Raw genomic sequence first — 21,452 nt, 5'->3', positions numbered from 1 at the left:
ATTCGAATGTATCAATTAATAAATGTCATTTGGTGGACACTTTTGTCTTATTATAATTACTCTAAAACAGAAGGCTCAAAAGTACCCCGAGTCTGGATAGACAAAAATAATAAAAAACAAAATAATCTAGGGAGAATAATCTTTTTTTTTACTGAAGATAAAAAAGGAAAAAGCTTAACACACAGAATTCCAACAAAAGCAGTCTAACACATCGGCTGCTTTAAAACTGGGGCAGATAACGTCAGCAATGTGAGGATGAGGAATATGATGATGATAATGATGATGAAGTCAAGGACACCGAGACCTTGATATAGGGAGACGAGGAGAGGAGCGGAGAGATGAATATTATTCTGAGGAAATCAGCTGGATGAAAGCATAGGTTTTGTTATGAAACTGTTTGTGACATTCAAACATTTGCCATTTCCCACTCAGTCATGAGCCCTCTCCCTCTCACCTTTCCTCCATGTTTCCCCCTCTCCTATTTCTCCTCTATATCTCTCACTCCGTCTCTCTCCTTTCTCTTCCTCTTTTTTCTCTCCTTTCCTCTCTCTTGCTCTGTCACTCTATCCCTCTCTGTCCCTCAGTGTCTGGCAGTCCTCCTCTCCCCTCCCCCTGCCTGCAGATTGGGCCGTACAGCGGTGTCCTCGTGTGCTCCCCCTCAGAATGCAGCAGGTACAGAGAGACAGGAGCTGTGCTGTGCTGTAAGGTGTTAATCCCTCACCAAGCTCCGCCACGTTGTCTGGGTAAAATACCCTCTAATCAGGATATGGAGAGCAGAGGAGAGGAGAGAAGAAGCCAGAGATTAGTGCGCTGGAGCCCTGTCCCTCTTCTCTCCCTCTCCCTCTTCCTCTCCCTCTCATCCCCTCCTCCCCTTGGGCACCAGCATGAGTAAGTAAGAATGAATTCCTCCTCTTCCTCCATGCACACCATATATGGGCTTGCTTCCTTCCTGGTCTTGCCCGTCCTCCTCTGCGGATAGAAGGAGGAGCCTGTAATGGAGGAGCAGGGCGTGTAGGGGAGGTTGGGCGTTGGGGGTTGAGATTTGGTCAGGGAGGACCCCTCCTCCTCCTCCTTCTACGATTCGTCTCCCCTGGAGCGGTCACCCCCCCCCCCTCCCCCCTCCTGCTCCCCCTGCTATTGTCCAGTTGCTGCCCTGCGCCGCTAATAACCATGCTAATCACTGCTGGCGTTGTTTAATCTCCTCCCCGCCCCGGGAACAGTTAAAGCACAGGCCTCCATGTGCCCTGCCAGGATTAGACTGACCAGGATGGGGCGGGGAGGTGCTGTCTCACATTGAGCTCCATGTGACCGACGGCGTCACTGACGCTAATGCTAGCAGCGTGCACTAGCAGCGTGCGCTAACAGTGCTAGCGGTGCGCGAGCTGCCGGCTGTGTGGATGCATCCGCAGATTAGCAGTCAGTGGCCATCGGGCCAGAACCAGCAACGGTTCCTCTGCTGCTCGTAAAAAATAAGATTTTTTTTCGGGTAATGGTTTCAGTCACAGTGTTCAGAGAGTTACATTGCAGAGATAAGAGGTAAGAGATGAGGCTGGCTCTTGGAGACGGCTCTCTTCTCCTGCTAGTCCTCTGGGGCAGAAGCATATGCTCCAGACACATAATTGGGTCTCTTGTAAGGCTCTATGCAAAGTAATTATTTTTTTCAATTATTATTAGTTCTTCAAGCTATTATTGTTATTATTATTAATATAATTGTCCCCTAATAGACCCCTGTATAGGAGTGTGTGTGTGTGTGTGTGTGTGTGTGTGTGTGTGTGTGTGTGTGTGTGTGTGTGTGTGTGTGTGTGTGTGTGTGTGTGTGTGTGTGTGTGTGTGTGTGTGTGTGTGCGCGCACGCGTGTGTGTGCGCTCCTGTGCATGTCGTTGTGCGTGACCTCTTCATTCAGATTTTTTTTTGGTGTTTTCAACCTATTAATAACCTCTACTACTATTGTCTGACCCAGGACACTAATGGAAGCTGAGATTGATCCAGCCATCTGAAGGGGCAATTCTATTTTTAAAGAGGAGGAATCAGCTCTATTGATTACCATGATGGCGGAGTGGTTTTGAGTATTCTAAAGGGTTATATTTGTTCTTGGTAAGGCAGTTTCAGCAGCACCTTGTCAACTAGTGTTGGGTGAAGACCACACCGTTTTCGATAGACCGTTAGTCAGTAAAATGACCATCAATCTTAAATCATTTATGTGTCTAATTGGATGCAGCCTATGTCTTGGAGTGTCAGTAAAAACTGTAGACAGTTAAAGACTGGTGACATACAAAGTGAATTATTTATCTTATGTTTGAAAAGTAAAACTTCTCGGTATACTGTTGTGAAATGACAAATTTCCGTCCAATGTGAGAAACCATAGCTTTAGTTGGTGTTTATTGATCATCACATTCATCACATTCGCAAATCCGAAATGTCTTTCTCATCATGCTAGTGTTAATTCCTTACTTCAGATTATACTATTGGTTAAAGCACATTGCATATCGGACTCGTCCAAGAGGATGACAATAACACACCATAAAACAAAAGGTTTACTTCCATTTCTGCCCAGAACCTGGGATCGCTGCTCAGGAACATACTGAGCAGCGATTGAGCAGTCCATTGTGTCAGCAGTAAAGACGCACATGGGTCCTCCGCACTCCATGACTCAGCCCTCAACGAGGAAGATATGCATTGTGACGTTATCACTGCTGGCCAATGATTCACCCCCAAACTTGTTACATCAGCCAGTTGTATATCACATCTAGTTTCGCTCGGGGAGGGAGGGGGAAGGGAGGGGGGGTCTCTGGCACGCAGAATAAGGAGCCACTACTGCTGCATCGGCCGCGTCCTCTCTCCTTGAAGGGCAGAAAGATCGGGAGGGAAGGAAACCAATGGTGGAGGTGGTGGTGGTGACGATGGTGGTGGTGACGATGGTGGTGGTGACGATGCTGAAGAGGATGATGAGGACGGTGATGTTGATGGTGGTAGCGGTGGTGCTGGTGATGGTGATAGGGACGGGGGTGGTGATTTGGTGATGGGGGTGATGGTGGTGAGGGTGATGATGATTGGGGTGGTGATGTGATGGTGGTGGAGCTGGTGGGGGTTGTGGGGTTCAGTTTGTGCGATGGCCACACTGACGTGAGTCTCCCCAGTAGTACCAGGGGGGCCGGGTCGGACCAGCAGTGACGCGGTCTGGGCTCATCCAGAGAAGAGGAGGGAGAGAAACAGGCAGCGCTAGGAATACAGAGAGCCCAGATCTGCTGCAAGGAAGGAGGGAGGAGGAGGAGGAGAGGATTGGGGGTGTCATGGTTATCTGCACTTTGCCACAGATTTATGGCAACTGCCTGCAGCCCATACACGCAGTCCCCGCTTCGTCCTTCCAGCGGCTCTCTCGCTCACTCTCACTCTCTCTCGCAATCTCTCTCTCACTCACTCTCGCTCTCTCTCGCTCTCACTCTCTCTCTCTTGCTCTCTCTCGCACTCTCTCTCTCGCTCTCTCTCTCTCTCGCTCTCTCTCACTCTCTCTCGCATTCTCTCTCTCTCGCTCTCTCTCTCTCTCTCTCTCTCTCTTTCTCTCGTATCACCGAAGAATGCTGGACTGTCCTTCTCCATCCTGTCTGCCCAGTTATAAACGGCCTTCCGGGCTGTGGCCAGGGTGGAAGTTATGGGAGGGAGGGAGGTCTTCTCTCTTATTCGCTGCCTCACAATAATTTAAGGCAGCAACTACAGTGTTGGGTCCACCTTCCTCCTCACCCCTGCTGGTCTCACCCTCCACTGCTGGCACTTTTCTTCCCCTTGTCTACCAATTTCCTTGAGTCTAGTTATTTCACAATGGCCTCAATCTTTTCCTGCTGAAAATCAGTCTCCCTCTCTCTTTTTCCTCTATCATTTATTCCCTTGGCTTGTTGTGACTCCTTTCTTTCTTTCAAAACTGCCTTTCTTTTTTTTCCACAATGCCTTGGATCTCTCTGCGGGTAGTTTTATCTTCCTCTGTGTCTCCGTAAAAACAACTCAATTAGTCTTCCAACAGCGGCGTGCATAAACAGAGCATTCTTGCGCTGCAGCACGCTGTTATTCAGTAGTAAATTATGGAAGGGGCTGCTGCCTTTTACTCGATGACACGCTTGTTAGAGCCATATCTATGATAGACTGTGGACAGAGAGGGAGATAGAGAGTGTGTCTGTGTCTGTGTCTGTGTCTGTTTTTGTCTGCTACAGGCTGGCAGACATGTTTGATTATCTTGTGGTTGGTTTACAAAAACAAGATTATAGGTGCGACAGACTTTACCGTAGAACATTTCCTGAATTATATTAGTTGAACGTATGGGGTTTGTTCTAAGGATAGGACACTTGCACATTGTATTCAGTGGCAAATCTTTCCAATTATATCATGAGGCTAATCATGCTGTTATTTTTGTCAGGGAAAATCTGACCTCATCATTTTTCGTAGATGATTCTGGGAGGCTCAGGAGATAGAGAGGGTTGGTTGGTAACCGGTAGGTTGACAGTTCGATCCTCGGGTTCTCCTAGCTGTGTCGAGTGTCGAGGTGTCCCTGAGCACGATGCCTTACCCAAACTGCTCTCGACCAGCTGGCTGTCAACTTGCATGGCTGACACCGCCATCGGTGTGTGAATGTGTGCATGAATGGGTGAATGTGATATGAATGTTATGGGTGAATGCAATATTTAAGCGCTTTGAGTAGAGAATGGTAAAATAGGCACTAAATGAAGCCAATTTACCATAAGAAAATTGTTTGTCAATCCTTCAGCCTGAATAATCCAGTGAAGCAGAAATACAATATCATATCTTCTTCCTACCAATAACTCAGGCACGCCAAAGACATCAGAACGTTGCTATGAGCAACATCTATTAACAATATTGATTCATGATTTTCATTAAATATATTATATCATACATTTATTTAATCACATTTTCGTAGGCTATCACCACATTTTACAAAGAACAAATATTAACAAATACTTTTATATTAGTTAAAGGGTAAGTTAACCCTGAAATCCCTTTTTTCATTTAAAAAATGGTTCACAACAGCAACAACTCAACAACTGAGTTATTCTGTAATATCTCGTGCTGAAGAGTAAACTGTCGTTTATCTGTAGAGGAAGGAACCATCCAACCCATCCAAAGTGTTCTAAATATAGACCTCATCATGAATGACTAACTTGTCCTTTACAGGATGCCGTAGCGCCTTAGGAAGAGGGAGAAGAAAGCAGCACTAAAGAGCCGTAAGAGGCTAATCTGGTTATGCCATCAAAAGTTAAAGGCTGAAGGTTCCTTCACCATGGAGCTAAAGAGTGACGCCGGGATTATTCACATCCAAGATGGCTCCTGCCCACGGTGATAATCCACTTCCTTCTCCTAGGGTTAGGGAGAAGCAGCATTTGTATTGTCAAATAAAATGCTTTACTAATAGTTCATAGTCGCTCAGCAGACTATTTGGTGTAAAATTACTAATTCAGATAGATAGATAGATATATTTATTATATATTAATGCCATCCTTCCGAGGTCGTCGTGGCATGAGGTACATGAATTATCAGACATTAGACAGTTAATGTCTGTAATGGGAACAAAAGTTCATAGATCTGACAAAAAATCCCAATGGTAAATCTGTCTGACTCTCAGCCAGAGGAGACCCAGCGAGCTCATCATGTAGGATACAGTGATGAGTATTGTGACGATCGCAAGAAGTTAACTGATTCCACCTAAGTGCGGAATGGTGAACATAATCTAAGGGCAGAAGTGTAGAGGCAGCAGCCTTACTAGAAATGACATCCCCCAAATCTGAAACTTAAATAAAAACTGTTTCGGCAATCCTTTTCCAACCATTTCCCCCTATAAGTTTTTGTATTTATCTTTAAAAAAAAGCAAATCTTTTGCCGCAGTAAACCGATAAGGTTGCCAATGTGGTATCTAAACAAAAATTATCCAAAAAATTAAATTACAGCTAAATGGTGCTCCTAAATCACTTCCAGATTTCGCTACCGTCTCAACCCATATGCATAGGAGCCAAGTGAAACTACTTCCAAACACTGAGGAAATGGAACGATTAAAAATATGTATATGATTTGCTCTTTAATGAACGGTGCAGATAATCACAGGAAAAAAAAGGTTCCAAATGATCGTCTCCTATTGACTTACAGACATTGACGCCCTGCAGTGCTTCCAGAACAAAATCAATGGGGAAAGGCTGAAAGGAATACTGAAACTCAGTGCTGTCCCTATGCACACAGTCACTAACCCAAGGGATTGATAGCAGTTTAACTGGACAACTTTAATCCCACGGTTTAGATCAACTGCAATGAGAAATATCGATGTTTGTCAAAAACAGACTTTCCTAAACAGATAAATACATGCATGTATATATTTATAGAATACAATTTGAACAAAACTGAACTTTGAAAGAAACGCACGTTTGTGAAAGTGCGTCCTGTCAACAAGAATGATTGTTTCTGCGCTGCAGGGCCGTCCCCTCCACATCCGTTCCGCAATCCTCTTATTATTATTCGATTCCAGGTCCAGCCTTCATCAATCTGGTGCTCAGACTCCAGACAGCCTCCTCACAACCAGCCCTCCACAGACAGAATGTACCATTCATTCATTCATTCATTCATTCATTCATTCATTCATTCACTCATTCATTCATTCATTCATTCTGCCCCGGTGCTGGTTCCATGCAGATCACACCTCATATCTGCTTTCTGTCCTCCGAATGATGAAGTCATCGCCAAACATGAACAAACTCTCTGGGGGGAGTGGTGGGGGGGAGGTGTGTACATTTACAGTGGTGAGGTGTCATGGGGGTAGAGGTGTGAGTGTGTGTGTGTGTGTGTGTGTGTGTGTGTGTGAGTGTGTGAGTGATTCTGACCGAGGGGAATATTACACAGCCTACAGAGAGGCACGCAGTCAGATATGAGCCCAGTGCAGGCAGGTGCCCGTCGTCATGGCAACAGGCTGGTGGCAGATTTGAAGACATCGTAGTGAGGCTGAGGAGGCGCCGCTGACGGGAACTGTAGGACTGAGCACCAAACTGTGCAGGGTGCGAATGTGCATCTTGTGGTGCGATCTGTGTGTGTGTGGGTGTGTGTAAGTGTGTAAGTGTGCATGTGCCGGTGCGTAGTGCGTAGTGTCAATCTTAACAAAGACCTGGCTTAGTCATAGAACCTTCTCACTCGCTTCTCACTCCCCTCTCTATCTCACATTGTGTTTCACTCTCTAGGGCCAATGTCGATCTTCCCCATGTTTAGGTCTTTTATAAAATATATAGACTCTATTTTTCATCCTTAATTACTTGACATACTTTTCTCTTCTTTTTTTGCAAATACATGAAGTCAGGATGTTGCTATTGTTACTATTCTATATCGCCCCCAGTCCTGTTGTGATATTAAAAGCACAAAAAATACATGTATTCTGAAATACTTTCTTCTCTTTCATTCGTCAAAGAAGAACATTTCCAACAGAGAGATCCTTCTTCCACTTTCGGTCACCGAGTTCCTCAGTGTGTCCGCACTGCTCCTTCGGCTAGTGTCGTGATGTCCTCTCCTCCCTCCCCCATCCCTCTCCCAGCCTCCCCCCTCAGTCCCCCCGCTCCGTGCCCATTCCCCCCCGCCGTTCGAGGGCAGCGGCCTGTCCTGCTCGTGTCAGATCACTGTCGCTCCGCCGCTGATGACATCACAGACCTGGAGGTGGTGCGTTGGGCAGGGGCTGAGCCGCTGGAGCTTATCGTACAGACAGACAGACAGCCGTAATGGGGTGGTGGGAGTGGGGCACCCAGGGCCAAAGCCCAAAGTAATTCCATGGGTTGGCTCACACAATCATCGAAAGCCCAAAGTCACCTCCGTCTTTCGTGTGCGTGTCTTTCCCGTGTACTTACCGCTCCTCCATGGATAACTCCTCCCATTTCCCTCTTTCCACACTGCTACTGTTTATGTAATAATAATAAATTATTAATAATAATAATAATAATAATAATAATACATAAAATGTATATAGCGCTTTTCCCAATGCTCAATAACGCTTCACAATAGCATAAATAAAAACCAAACGAAAACCAACAAACAAAGCGGAAAGTTTAAAGTTTAAAAGCAATGGTGGAAAGGCGTGTTTTGAGGGCTGTTTGAAGGATGAAAGAGTGTTGGCATTGCGGATGTCGTTGGGGAGGGCATTCCAGAGGGAGGGGGCAGCTGCAGCAAAGGCTCTGTCTCCCCAGGACCGGAGATTGGTCCTGATGGGGTGGAGAAGGTGGACATCCGCGGACCTGAGACAACGTGAGACAATAGACCTGTTGTTAATGAGCTGTAGTGATGCTCGTTTCTGTTTGATTGTGTGCTTCTTTACTGGGATTAAAAAAAGGCTGACCCCAACTTGGTCGAATTGATTTTGACTTGGACCATTGAAGGAAGAACAAGGAGAATTGGTCACCTGAGCTGACCCTTTTCCTGCATTCTTCCACTAAGACTGAAGTGCTCCTCTGTGCACCGTGATGAGCTCTGAGCACAGCTGTGTGTACGTACAAAAACACGTGTATAATTATCCTCAGAAACTCAATCTCAGGGTTTATCAACAAACGTGCATTCCTGTAGCGCTCTCAGTGGGGGTTAATATGCCATTCTGAATATTTTCACTGCAGGGGTCGCTTTTGTCTGAACTTTATTTAATTACCAGGTGTCTAATGAATAAATCACTTTCTCCATCTATCGCTATTTCACGATTTCTCCTAACAATGTCTGTGCTGCCTGTGTTGTTTTGGCCTGCAATTTTTTGGGAAAAGAAACCCTGGTATGTTCAGGGTGTGGTTGTTTATTTTCTCATAGTTAAATCACAGATTTCTATCAGTGTTCCATTTTGCATCCGCTTATTTGTAAGACACGTTCAAGTCAATATCAAGCGTCCAGGGTTATATACAGTATATATAATCTTAATGCAGTATAAAAGTTGTACCAAGCTGTCGAAAAAAACACGCCCTACCATCTCCCTGCTGAGCAAAGCGCATACTATCTTACCCCTTCATGATTAAAGGGCGCTGCAGTCTACGACGACCTCGTGTAGGAACGAGACGAGGGCCGTTAATTACCTGCTTTCCACTACACCCACTCATGTCGTTCTACATGTAATTAGCACATTGACGCCTCACAAACCAATGTTGTTGTCTCTCTCGCTGTATTTCAACTAGGAAACAGAGACACTGAGCAAAGAGCTCAAGCTAGCTTATCGTAGCTTTGCCCCCCATGTGTGAATGGACGATAAATGTCAACGGAAATGATGAATGTAAGATGTGTGGTGTTCCCCCTGTGGAACCTGTGAGCCACAGTGGTGCTCGGCTAGGCTAGCAACAGTCCATCATATTTTATTTACTACTTTTCATAAATGTTTTTTTTGCAATGATTGATCCATTTTCTTTTTGCATTTGTGTGGCAGAAAGAGAAAATACCTCTGTGTCCTACCAGCTTGAGATTGTCGCTATTAATACCCCACAAACCAACATTAATAATTCATTAAATGCATGAATATTAACCATGTTCATTTCTGTTTTGTTTTCTGCAGCGAGTGAGCGAAAAGGTCGGGGGCGCAGAAGGCACCAAACTCGACTATGACTTCACCGAGATGGAAAAGGCATGTTCTCCATCTACCTGGCGACCTAAAAAACTTACTTACACTTACTGTCTATTGACAATTACCTTTTAGTCATTTAGCAGCCATCCTTTGCCATCCAGTGCTCCAGTGTAAGGACCCCCCTACCTGGTACTCCAGTGTTATGGGGGTCCCCCCTACCTAGTGCTCAGTGTTAGCGGGGTCCCCCCCTACCTAATACTCCAGTGTTATGGGGCTCCCCCCTACCTAGAGCTCAGTGTTATGGGGGTCTCCCCCTACCTAGTGCTCCAGTGTTATGGGGGTCCCCCTTATCCTGTGCTCCAGTGTTATGGGGGTCCCCCTTACCTAGTGCTCCAGTGTTATGGGGGTACCCCTTACCTGTTGCTCCAATGTTATGGGGTTCCCCGTACCTAGTGCTACAGCATTATGCTGAAGTCTTTCACACTCAGTACCAGCTGCGACTCCTCAGCTGCCCACTTGGTGGTGCGAGGGAGTGGATACATGTGAGCACCTGCAAGGTGCGAGGGCAAAACAAATGTGTCAATGTTAACTCAATAAGACAATTAGGGAAGGGCATGTGAACGCGCCTTGAACTCAAGGTGCTCAAAGCGCCTTTTCCGAGTTACTGCAACGTCACGTCATGTGTCTTCGTGCGTGGGCGACCTCTAATGGTCAGTGGTTCCATTACAGGCGTGAGGCGAGGCTGAACCATGTGGAGCTATTTGTTGAGGAGCTGTAGCCACCTGGCACACCTCGATAGTGGAGACACACAAGCACACACACGCCTCGTTCTCTCCCCCGTGTGGTGGTAAAAATAATATTGAAAACACATTGGTAGTCCTACAACAATAATGGAGTTTTATTTTCCATTCAATCGTTACTAAGTCATTTAGCAGGTGCTTTTATCCAAATCGACTATCTTTGAACTTGTAGGAACATGTCATTAGGACCTGGTAGGGGCACGGCATCTTCAGAGAAATAAATAGGACTAATCATGACTAATGCCAACAGCTAAACTGCAGACAATGAGGATCAAATCAAATTTGTGCCTTAAGCAGACACTTTTAGCAGACTTAGCAGACTTACCATGATTTTCTGGATATGCCTACAGCTAGAATGTGGACATTGTGGGTCAAACCCAGTAACCTTTAGCTAGGAGCCGGCCCCCTTTTAATGTTTTTCAGAATTTGGCTCTTTAACATAACATCTTCTCACTCTCCTCTGCCTCCTCTCCTCTGCCTCCTCTCCTCCTCCCTTCTCTCACCTCTTCTCCTCTCCTCTCCTCTGCCTCCTCTCCTCCTCCCTCCTCTCACCTCTTCTCCTCTCCTCCCCTCTGCCTCCTCTCTTCCTCCCTTCTCTCACCTCTTCTCCTCCCCTCTGCCTCCTCTCTTCCTCCCTCCTCTCACTTCCTCTCCTCCCCTCTGCCTCCTCTCCTCTCCCCTTCTCTCACCTCTTCTCCTCTCCTCCCCTCTGCCTCCTCTCCTCCTCCCTTCTCTCCTCTCTTCTCCCCTCCTCTCCTCTTCCCTTCTCTCACCTCTTCTCCTCTCCTATCCTCTGCCTCCTCTCCTCCTCCCTCCTCTCTCCTCTCCTCCCCTCTACCTCCTCTCCTCTCCCCCCTCCCCGCTCCTCTCTGGTGGTGGTCAGTAGAAGGTGGATACCACGGCCAGGGCTGTGATGGACATTATGACCAAGACCAATGAGTACCTCCAGCCAAACCCAGGTATGAAGGAACGGGCCATTCCTACGACGTGTAGAGGAAGTCCATAGAATAGGAAACTTTTTCTGTAAGAAAATACTCTCATAACAAAAAACAGAGTCAGACGCCTACTGCTTAGTGTGGTGGACCAATACATCATCTGTATCATTGTAAATTACACTTTCTAAACATGCTGTTTTTATAAAAATGCAGAGTTATCACATTCCTTGGAGGACCATATCGCTCTCTGCCTATGACCTTTGTCCCATGGATAACATGGGTGATCAGAGAACAGATGAGCATTGTGTTTCTGGTGGTGGACTCACTGTTATTCCTCCCCACCTCCCCTCCACACAGCCACCAGGGCCAAGATGAGCATGATTAACTCCATGTCCAGGATGAGGGGCCAGGAGAAGGGCCCCGGCTACACCCAGGCTGAGACCGTCCTGGGGGACTCCATGCAGAAGTTTGGCAGGGAGCTGGGGGAGGAGTCTAACTTTGGTAAGAACCAGTTGTGGTTCTAGACCAGTCCAACGTGGCACCATGCCCGGGATAGGGGGATCTGTTAGAGGGGCCATGCAAAAAACTGCAGTCCTTTATAGATTAGGTGTATGAAAATCTTTATTTTGTTAGAGGACATTATAAATTAACACTGCTGGGACAGTGTATACCCTTAAACAAAAAAATATAGAAAATATTGATTTGGTCTTTGGGAATTACTCTTATTTTTGAAGGGAACATTGCATCATGACATTTTGACCTCAAACACAGAGCAAAACTGTTATGAGAAAATGTATTAACAGATTGATTGTGTGTGTGTGTGTGTGTGTGTGTGTGTGTGTGTGTGTGTGTGTGTGTGTGTGTGTGTGTGTGTGTGTGTGTGTGTGTGTGTGTGTGTGTGTGTGTGTGTGTGTTTGATTGTCTGTGTGTTGTGCGCGTGTTTGATTGTGTGTGTGTGTGTGTGTGCTGTGTGTGTGTGTGTGTGTGTGTGTGTGTGTGTGTGTGTGTGTGTGTGTGTGTGTGTGTGTGAGTGTGAGTGTGAGTGTGAGTGTGTGTGTGCTGTGTGTGTGTGTGTGTTGTGCGCTCGTGTGTGTGTGGTGTTGTTGTGTGTGTTCTAAAGGCCTGGCTCTGATCGATGCCGGGGAGGCCATGCGAGAGCTTGGGGAGGTGAAGGACGCTCTGGACATCGAGGTGAAGCAGAACTTCATCGACCCCCTGCAGAACCTCCATGATAAGGACCTGAAGGAGGTCCAGGTGAGGCCCTGAAGAACCTCCCCTCCACCTGACCTTGTCACCTCTGAAGCCTTCTTATGAGAACAAGATGAGGCCATTTGCCAATCATCCTTTCACAGCACATTATACTTGTGTACTGAGTGTTATCTTTCCCTCTACTATCAATGATGTTTAGATTTACATTCTTGGTTTATCTTTCATTTCTTCTACTCATGTATGCAGCTATTTGTTTATTTTTACTCTTTTATTTATTTTAATTGCTTAATGAATTATTATTTTATCAAATTTAACTTATGGAATGAGAAAAACAATGAACTTGTAGCTGATACTCAGATGGGACATGAATCCTGGAACTTTCCTTTGGTAAATCATTTAAACTTCTAGTGAGTGGTCTCCAGCCTCCTCTGGCCTCCCTCCTCTCTCCTCACCTCCGTCTCCTTCCTGCAGCACCATCTTAAGAAGCTGGAGGGCCGTCGCCTGGACTTCGACTACAAGAAGAAGCGCCAGGGCAAGGTGTGCGAGGACGAGATCAAGCAGGCCCTGGAGAAGTTCGACGACTCCAAGGAGATTGCAGAGCAGAGCATGTTCAACATACTGGAGGGGGACGTAAGGAATACGGGCTCTGTGGTCCAACCCACAACCACTCTCACCGTCAATACACAGAAACATATCTTGGTTTATATAGATTTCATTCTTCTTCATTCTTCCATCTCCTAATTTGATTGAACCGTCATACAATGAAACCAGCTTTGCCCTGTAGACCAACTCTTGAGTCTGAGCTGATGGCTGGTTTACTGTTCACATCGATTTATTTTGTTTTGTCACTGAAAACGGGGTGAATAAAGCAGGAAATGTACCACAGTACAACTATTTGAAAAAAGCTAAAGAAGTTTGTACAAGTGTACATTTATGTGGAATTGTATTTTCAGCTTATTGTTAATGTTATCAATTAGTATAGAGTTGAGGAAATGTAAGGTTAATATTATATCATGGAAACTGAGTTCCCACAAACCTAAACCTTTTCACATCAGCCTTTAAGTGTTCCCGGATGACCGACTGGTTTAAGCTGTTGAATCGGACGACTGTGTAACAGCTCTGTCTCCCCACTCGCCTGACACAGTGGCACCGCGTGCTGCACTACATAAATCACGCTCCTCTCTTCCCCTCTTGTGTCCGCTCCAGCAAATCGAGCAAGTGAGCCAGCTGGCCGCCCTGGTCCAGGCCCAGGTGGAGTACCACAGCCGGGCCACAGAGATCCTGACTCAGGTGTCCACCAAGATCGAGGAGAGGTGGGTACCGGCGCCACTCAGATCTCTCTCATCTCATCCATGTGGGCCTTAGGACTGAAACATTAGCGTGATTGTGTGCTGACTTGTCTGCACTGCCTTCTCAGAATAAGGGATGCGTCCAGCAAACCCAGGAAAGAGTTTGTTGCTAAGCCCCGCACCTCCCTGGACTTCACCTTCAGCGAGAATCACAATGGAGGCATCGTCAGTGGCGCAGCCCGCTCCCCAGGTAAGACCCGGAGAGCGTGAACCCAGCCTGGCCTCATTCCTTCCGGAATTCAGCCGGAGCCCTGGAGCTAGACTGAATATCTCCCTCTCTCTGTCTCTCTGTCTCTGTCTCTGTCCCTCTCTCAGTCTCTCTATCTCTGTCTGTCTCTGTCCATGTCTCTGTCTCTGTCACAGTCTCTGTGTCTCTGTCTGTCCCTGTCTCTGTCTCTCTCTCTCTGTCTCTGTCTCTCTATCTGTCTCTCTGTCTCGGTCTCTGTTTCTCTCTCTCTCTCTCTCTCTCTCTCTCTCTCTGTCTCTGTCTCTCTCTCTCTCTCTCTAGCTGCGCTTCCATCCCCCTGCTTTTATCCAAATTTTGTAGTATCGAATCAGTAAACGGTGATGAAAACTCTAATTCGCAAAAAAGTTTTTCCGCTAGCTTGAGGTGGTTTTTGACTTATGCGAAAGAGACTAAATGTGCAAAATGGGAGATGGAAACACACCTTTTGAAACAGCTTTGACGTAGTGATCATTGAACACACAGGACTGACAACGTATTTTCGATTTCCGCATAACGACCGGCCATAGCAACCCTGCCGACATCAACTTGTAGCGTCAATATATATATATTTTTTTAAGCGTTTGTATACATAGACATCCTATATCATATATATATATATGATATAGGATGTCTATGTTTGTATATCTTTTAATTATACCGTGTCCATTAATCCCTGATATATGGACACCTACTAAGTAGTTCCAGTCAAATTGTCTGTTCAGCCTTCAAAACGAGAGCTGGTAAATTGTGAAATATGCATTAAACTGTAATCAGAAAACGGTGATATATGCTATTGACCCTATAGTATCTGTAGTATAATGGCTGGGGCGAATTTCAAATTATAAATATGTACACTTTATGTTGAAAGTATAGACCGTCGCGATTCCCATTGAAACGAATGGCACGGTGAATAGTCTTCAAAACGAGAGCTGGTAAATTATTAAAAATGATTTAAACTGTTATCAGACAACGCGGTTATATGCTATAGACCCTAGAGTATCTGTGGTATAAAGGCTGGGACGAATTTCGAATTATAATTATAATATTATAGGTACAATGTATCCTTTAAATACGTCCATGGAACAGATGGCCAATGTGAATAATAGATAGGCCTACGTGTGTGGACCGCTGAAGAGGTAAAACTTTTCCTTGCTCTGATCATAGACAAAACATTTTAGATGGAAAACAACAACGCAATTCCACTATATGTCAGGACCTAAGAGAGAGCAGGTTATCAAAAGGATACGACAAGCCCTGGAATGTGTGTAGTTTTCCGCTCTAACCACTTGATGGAAATGCACCTAATTCGAATTTATTTTTTGCCACCATTCTAAAGATTAGCTTCACCTTCAGATGGAAACGTGAAGCTGTCTCTGTCTCTCTCTCTCTGTCTCTCTTTCTCTGCCTCTGTCTCTCCCTTTCTCGCTCTGTCTCTGTCTCTCTCTGCCTCTCTGACCCTCTCTCTGTCTCTCTCAATCTTTTGGCTTATCGGTCTTCTGTTGTTGACTGAATATAAATGTTATTTCTGGGGATTGTATTCAAATCAAATCAGTTTTATTGATTTCATTTTGTTGGTTTTCTTTTCATCTGTCTGAGTTCTATCTCTGCATGGATCTTCTGAGGATTCCCAAGTCTGCTATTTGTGATTCTCCTTCATAATGCTACTTTGTAAAAAAAAAAAAATACATGAAAAGAGCAGCCGCTTGTGGTGGTGAGTGGTACCACACAGGTCTTAATCCCCATAGATCAGGGACGTAATTAAACTAGGACACGGTGATTGTTGAAATGAGAGATGTTTGTTTGGATTGTATTTCAGACCAGGACACATTTTAGCAGTGAAAACAAGGAACAGCCTGTATTGAACTACACATTGTTTTAAATCAATATGGATGGTGTGATGCATTTAGTGATAAGACGAACTGAACGCCTCTCTTTCTCTGTGTTATTTGTTAATGTGTTTCTTGCAGGAGCCAGATCTCCAGGTGAGCGAGGGTCAACATTTGTTTCCATCCGTGTGCCTCTGTGTTTATTGCTGATGTTTTTGTCCCTTTTCTACATTCCAATGAATCCTACTATCCTTACATATCTATCCTTGCTTTATTTTTTTTCTTACCTTTTCCTTCCGCTATTTACAGCAAGGTCCCCAGGTGAGCCCATTGTAAACCCTGAAGGGACCCAGCATCTCTCCGATCACCTCCTGCTCCCTTCATCCCTTCCTTGGTTCCTCCATTCATTTTATTTCTTGTACAGGACTATTTCATGTACAGGACTTTTTCATGTACAGGACTATTTCATGTACAGGACTTTTTCATGTACAGGACTATTTCATGTACAGGACTATAGTCATTTCATGACTATTTCACTGGTGTTCCACATGGCATTATTGTAGATCCCCTGATTTTCCGGGGGACTTTAAAGATGGGGGTTCAGTGCGGTGTCATCAGAGAATGTTACATACGATCAGCCATGTGGACATGCAAGCCGTGTCACGTTGCAGAAAAGCCTAGGCTGTTTCTGTGTGCGTTCTTGATTCTCCCCCTCTCCAACCTCTTCTTGACTCAAGAAGTTCAAAGCCTGCCTCCATTCAGTTCTCCAGGTCTATCATCTGTCAGATAAACACACATAACAGTGGCTTGGATTGATTCACGGAACGCTATGAAAGAGTATGGTGACTACCAGCGCCCAACTAGGTTATAACAGATGGATGAGGATAGCTAAATAGATATTGTGAGATCCAGCAATCGTTTGCTTGCTTCTTGAATCTCATAATTTTTGAAGAGTGAATTGTCACATTTATTGAGATTTATGCGATTATGTTTGGTTCTCGCCCACTCTCACACTCTTGTTAGTTACAAGTAGTGAGAATGAACGGGATGATCAACCATCTCCAAATAATACTCCCTCAGACACTGCTTAACAATTTTTACTTGTGCAATAATTATGCATTTCGTTTTATGGATGGACAAAAGGTGTTAATATGGTGAAACATTTCAAAGTGTTAAACACAAAAAATGGAGGCAGGCTTTAGCCGGTATTCTGTCTCATTCATGTAAGAATGAGTGAAAGAGTGATTCATTTTCTCCTTAATTGTGTCATCTTCCTTTTATTGATTCATCCTTCTCTGTAATAAATGCCCAAAATAGACTGAATTTAACATGACTAAAGGAATGTGTAATATTACCAAAATAATATTGAAACATGAAAGTATAAGATGTTGATCTGCGCAGTTACGATCAGTTTTGGTAATTCCGCAGGAAAAATACATAATTTAATTCGTTGTTTCTTTTTCCCTGATCCGTTTTTTGATCTTGATGTTACACGTTGATTTATTCATGTCCCTACCGATACTTTTCTGTTCTGGGCCACCGTTGGAATGGTATAAACACACACGTGACTGTTCTTATCCTCATATCCTCTTTGCTCTTCTTCTCGCTCTCTCCCTTTGCAGCAAGATCTCCAGGTGAGCCAACAGAGAAATGCAGAAGATAAAATATTTTTCTTTCACTCCCCTCTTTTTTTCTCCTCTGTTGTGACGTTGGTCTATATTTACATTGCGTTTGACCTTGGATGGACATCTTTTTTCTTTCTTTTCATTTTGCAGTGCAGCTTGCCTTTTTGCTTTTCTTTTTCTTTCGTGTGGTTCAGGTCCATCTTGTCTTGTGAATATACTCGTTACTCGCTCCAAAAAACTCTGATGGTGTGCCCCGATGGTACCTCTTCATTGTGATAACATTCTGACACGCACTGCTGGAATCTTTTTGATATATAATGAATATCTTTTACCCTCCCTATTTCCTCCCTCCCTCCTTTCTTCCTCTCTCCCTCTCTCTCCTTCTCTCCTTCGGCCCTCCTCCACCCTCCCTGTTACAGCCAGGTCTCCAGGTGAGATTATGAATACTGTTTTTCCTTTTCACATTGCACCGTCTCCACCCCAGACCCCCTCCTTCTGAACTAACTCCCCTCTCCTCCCCCCCTCCCCCACAGCTCCCATGGACCAGCCGTGCTGCCGGGCGCTGTACGACTTTGACCCGGAGAACGAGGGCGAGCTAGGCTTCAAGGAGGGGGACATCATCACCCTCACCAACAAGATTGACGACAACTGGTACGAGGGCATGCTGCAGGGCAACTCGGGCTTCTTCCCCGTCAACTACGTGGATATCCTGGTGGCGCTCCCCCACTAGGACCCCCCGGCACGACGGCGGCCACGGCAGCCATGTTTTACGGTGGCTAAAAAAAATTAAATAAAAGGTAATCCTGGCCTGTAATTCCCTCCTAAATAACCCCAAACCACCATCCTCCCACATCCCACAGCCCCGTTTTCTTTCTCCTAGTTATCCGTACATGACCCATACTCAAAACAAGAGAAGGAGGGGGGAATACATGGAGATGTAATGTTGGAAGGATGGAAGTTTGGCAGATCGACTGGGGTGGCAAACCACCTGTATGGAATCTGGAGGAAAATGTTCGGAAAAATGCAACACGTAAAATAATAAGCGTTTGGTTTGGGTGATCTTCATTTTTCAACAGATCAAATCCTTGTCTTGATTTTTGTCTGAATTTTATGATGCTGTTGTCAGGTGATTTTGTTGACAGGCCATGTTTCAGATGCACTGTTTTACTCTGGTTCACTGTACATTGTGGAAGGCTTTAGTACATCTTAAGCACCGTTTCTCTTGTTCTCACGTAGTCGTACAGGTGAATTCTGATACATTTATTTAGGTTTCTAAGGCTTTAGTCTCTAGGTTATCAAACTGTGACATGTTTTACCTGAATCGGAGTGTAGTTGGGCAGACCTGTTGTTGTTCCTTCATATTTCTCTTGAGCGGTAAATCCTTTGCTAGCATATTCATTTTAGCGTGTACACTAGAACAGGTCCATTCAATGCAATCAAAGGGTTTCAAGGGTCTTTTTGTGTGTGCATTTTAATCCTCAGAGTTGGACACACAAAGTCATATACAACAAAACAACAACAACAAAAATTAGCTGAGAATATGTTTCTGTAAAGAACTTACATGACATGTGAATGGATGTGGAGGAGAGTCAACCCACTGCAACCAATCGGCTAACCTAAATCAGAATAACATTTTTAAGATTATGTATACAAAGGAAGAAAAAATGAAATAAAACAATATTAAGTGTCACACTACTTATGTATTTGAGCCAGTAACCAACAAAGTAACGATTATTAAACTGAAAAAGTACATCGTAACTGTTTTGAAGTGGCGTACGAGAGCAAAATCGGTGTTTCCTTAATAAAAAACAAATCTCAATCCTCCAATATGTATTAACAACTTGAACGTGGACATATTTGTGAACATGGTTGATGTGTTTATGTGCAAAGACTTGCTGTTAAATCGGGTCGTTTTTTTCCTCTTCTATACAGCAGGTGGTTTTCTTTTGGTTGTAACATAATCCCTGATAGTCTTTTAGTGTTGGGTAGTAAAACTGTCTATATGCCATAAATACAAACGCTAAAACCTGAAGTATTGTAGGTCAAACACTGGTCTGGGGGACTTCATTTTTCACCAACGGTTAAATTAGCAAAGAAAGTTGACTTCCTTTTGTTTTGTTTTGTTTTCCTTAAAATGAGCAATAGTGATCAAGTATAAATTACAGATCTACGCACTCGGCCGAAACTCACCAAATAACCAGACGCATAACACAGGTTCACATTTCCCACACACAATGACAACAGCTCGTCGGGTCTATTGTAAGATAGCAGACAAACATTATTACAATATTTATATTATTGTCCTCTGTAGATCCATGTGCCAGTTTGGTGCACGCTCTTCAGGACCCAAAGACATCTCCACTCCTGTGCGTTTGATGCATTAAGCTTCTGAGAAAAATATCTCCACAAAGCGTGTGTATATGTGTGAGTGCATGCGTATGGGTGTCTTCGTTTGAGAGAGAGAATGTGTGCGTTTCTGTATGTGTGTGTGTGTGTTTGTGTGAGAGAGAGAATATGTGTGTGCGTATGTGCGTGTGTGTAAGTATGTGTTTGTGTGAGAAAGGGAATGCATGGGTTTGTGTGTGCGTGTGTGTATGTGTGTTAGAGAGAATGTGTGGGCGCGTGTGTGTGTTTGTTTGTGTGTGTGTGTGTGTTTGTTTGTGTGTGTTTTGTGAGACAGTGTGTATACACACATTTGTTCCCAGTGTGTGAGAATGTTGGTGTTCCCTGACTGGTGTTTGTGTGTGTGTGTGTGTGTGTGTGTGTGTGTGTGTGTGTGTGTGTGTGTGTGTGTGTGTGTGTGTGTGTGTGTGTGTGTGTGTGTGTGTGTGTGTGTGTGTGTGTGTGTGTGTGTGTGTGTGTGAACAGCACTGCTGTAACAGCAGCTCGGGCGCCGTCTCGCGTCCGGCTATTTTAAGGCATCCCCCAACTTTTCAGCGTGTTCCCTGGAAAAGCATAAACTCCAATATCTAACTATCTGTGGGTATGTGGCGATACGATTGTTTCACTTCGAATAATGTTGTATTTGTGCATGAGTGTTTGGAGGGATTTGGGGGTGGGGGGTGGTATAGTTAGGTGGGCATACTGTTGGTGTTATGCGCACAATAGTGCGATAACTGTTATGCGATAACTGCTGTTTATAACGCCATAATGTGTCCAGACTAAAGGCAAACAGAGATGTCTGTTTGATGTGAATGGACCTACATGGAATAATATTGTGTGATTATGATGGAAAAATAAAGCCCACATAATTGTGTTGTGATAAGAGAGGGAAGCACAACGATTAATGGAAAGTATTCTTCGACTGGGATAATGATATTGATTGAAATGGTCTTACGTTTTATTTCATTTTTTTCAAGGTTATTTAATTGAATTAATTTATTCCTTCTTTTGTCTTTCTCTTTTTTATCAATTGTTACGTGTATTTTTGCCCTCAATGAGGACTTTACAGCTTTTGCGTGTTCTGTTTTCACCTCTTGTGTGTATAGTGGCACATCTACAGTAACGTATCTTATTTTTGTAACTGTGATAAAGTATATAAACAATATAATCAATCATTATGTAGAACACGGAGGGAATGGGGGAAGATATTTCATGTGACACACGGTTGTTGTTTTTATTTATTTTGTTGCATCATTCTCTGTTTTCAGTCATTTTGTTTCTGTTGACTGTTTCTTCATTCCTCCACCGGATTAAAAGACAGAATGCTTGATGTAAAAAAAAAAGGTGATGACAAAAATCTCTAAATGTAACTTATTGAAATAAATACTAAGACGTCCTGTCAGTCTCCGTCATTCATAAACAACACACACACACACACACACACACACACACACACACACACACACACACACACACACACACACCACATTATCGAATTCATGTTGACTTGATCCACCACTAAAATGTATTTAAAAAATAAAATATTT

General features: G+C 44.3%; 1 protein-coding gene across 1 annotated transcript in view; it reads left to right on the top strand.

The window, feature by feature from the left end:
• The window catches only part of sh3gl2a (SH3 domain containing GRB2 like 2a, endophilin A1), a 39,845-nt gene extending 19,715 nt beyond the window's left edge, over window positions 1-20,130 (top strand). Inside the window, exons 2-12 of the mRNA XM_056586260.1 lie at window positions 9,545-9,613; window positions 11,240-11,312; window positions 11,646-11,789; window positions 12,409-12,542; window positions 12,969-13,127; window positions 13,704-13,810; window positions 13,915-14,036; window positions 16,040-16,054; window positions 16,208-16,219; window positions 17,521-17,532; window positions 18,057-20,130. Coding sequence (XP_056442235.1) covers window positions 9,545-9,613; window positions 11,240-11,312; window positions 11,646-11,789; window positions 12,409-12,542; window positions 12,969-13,127; window positions 13,704-13,810; window positions 13,915-14,036; window positions 16,040-16,054; window positions 16,208-16,219; window positions 17,521-17,532; window positions 18,057-18,253 — 1,044 coding nt within the window. The 3' untranslated portion in view covers window positions 18,254-20,130. The remainder of the gene's footprint in view (window positions 1-9,544; window positions 9,614-11,239; window positions 11,313-11,645; window positions 11,790-12,408; window positions 12,543-12,968; window positions 13,128-13,703; window positions 13,811-13,914; window positions 14,037-16,039; window positions 16,055-16,207; window positions 16,220-17,520; window positions 17,533-18,056) is intronic.
• Window positions 20,131-21,452: the final 1,322 nt, after the last annotated feature.

This window comes from Gadus chalcogrammus, chromosome 3, assembly GCF_026213295.1.
Source record: "Gadus chalcogrammus isolate NIFS_2021 chromosome 3, NIFS_Gcha_1.0, whole genome shotgun sequence".
NCBI lineage: Eukaryota > Metazoa > Chordata > Actinopteri > Gadiformes > Gadidae > Gadus > Gadus chalcogrammus.
This window is presented reverse-complemented; position numbering and strand designations above follow the sequence as displayed.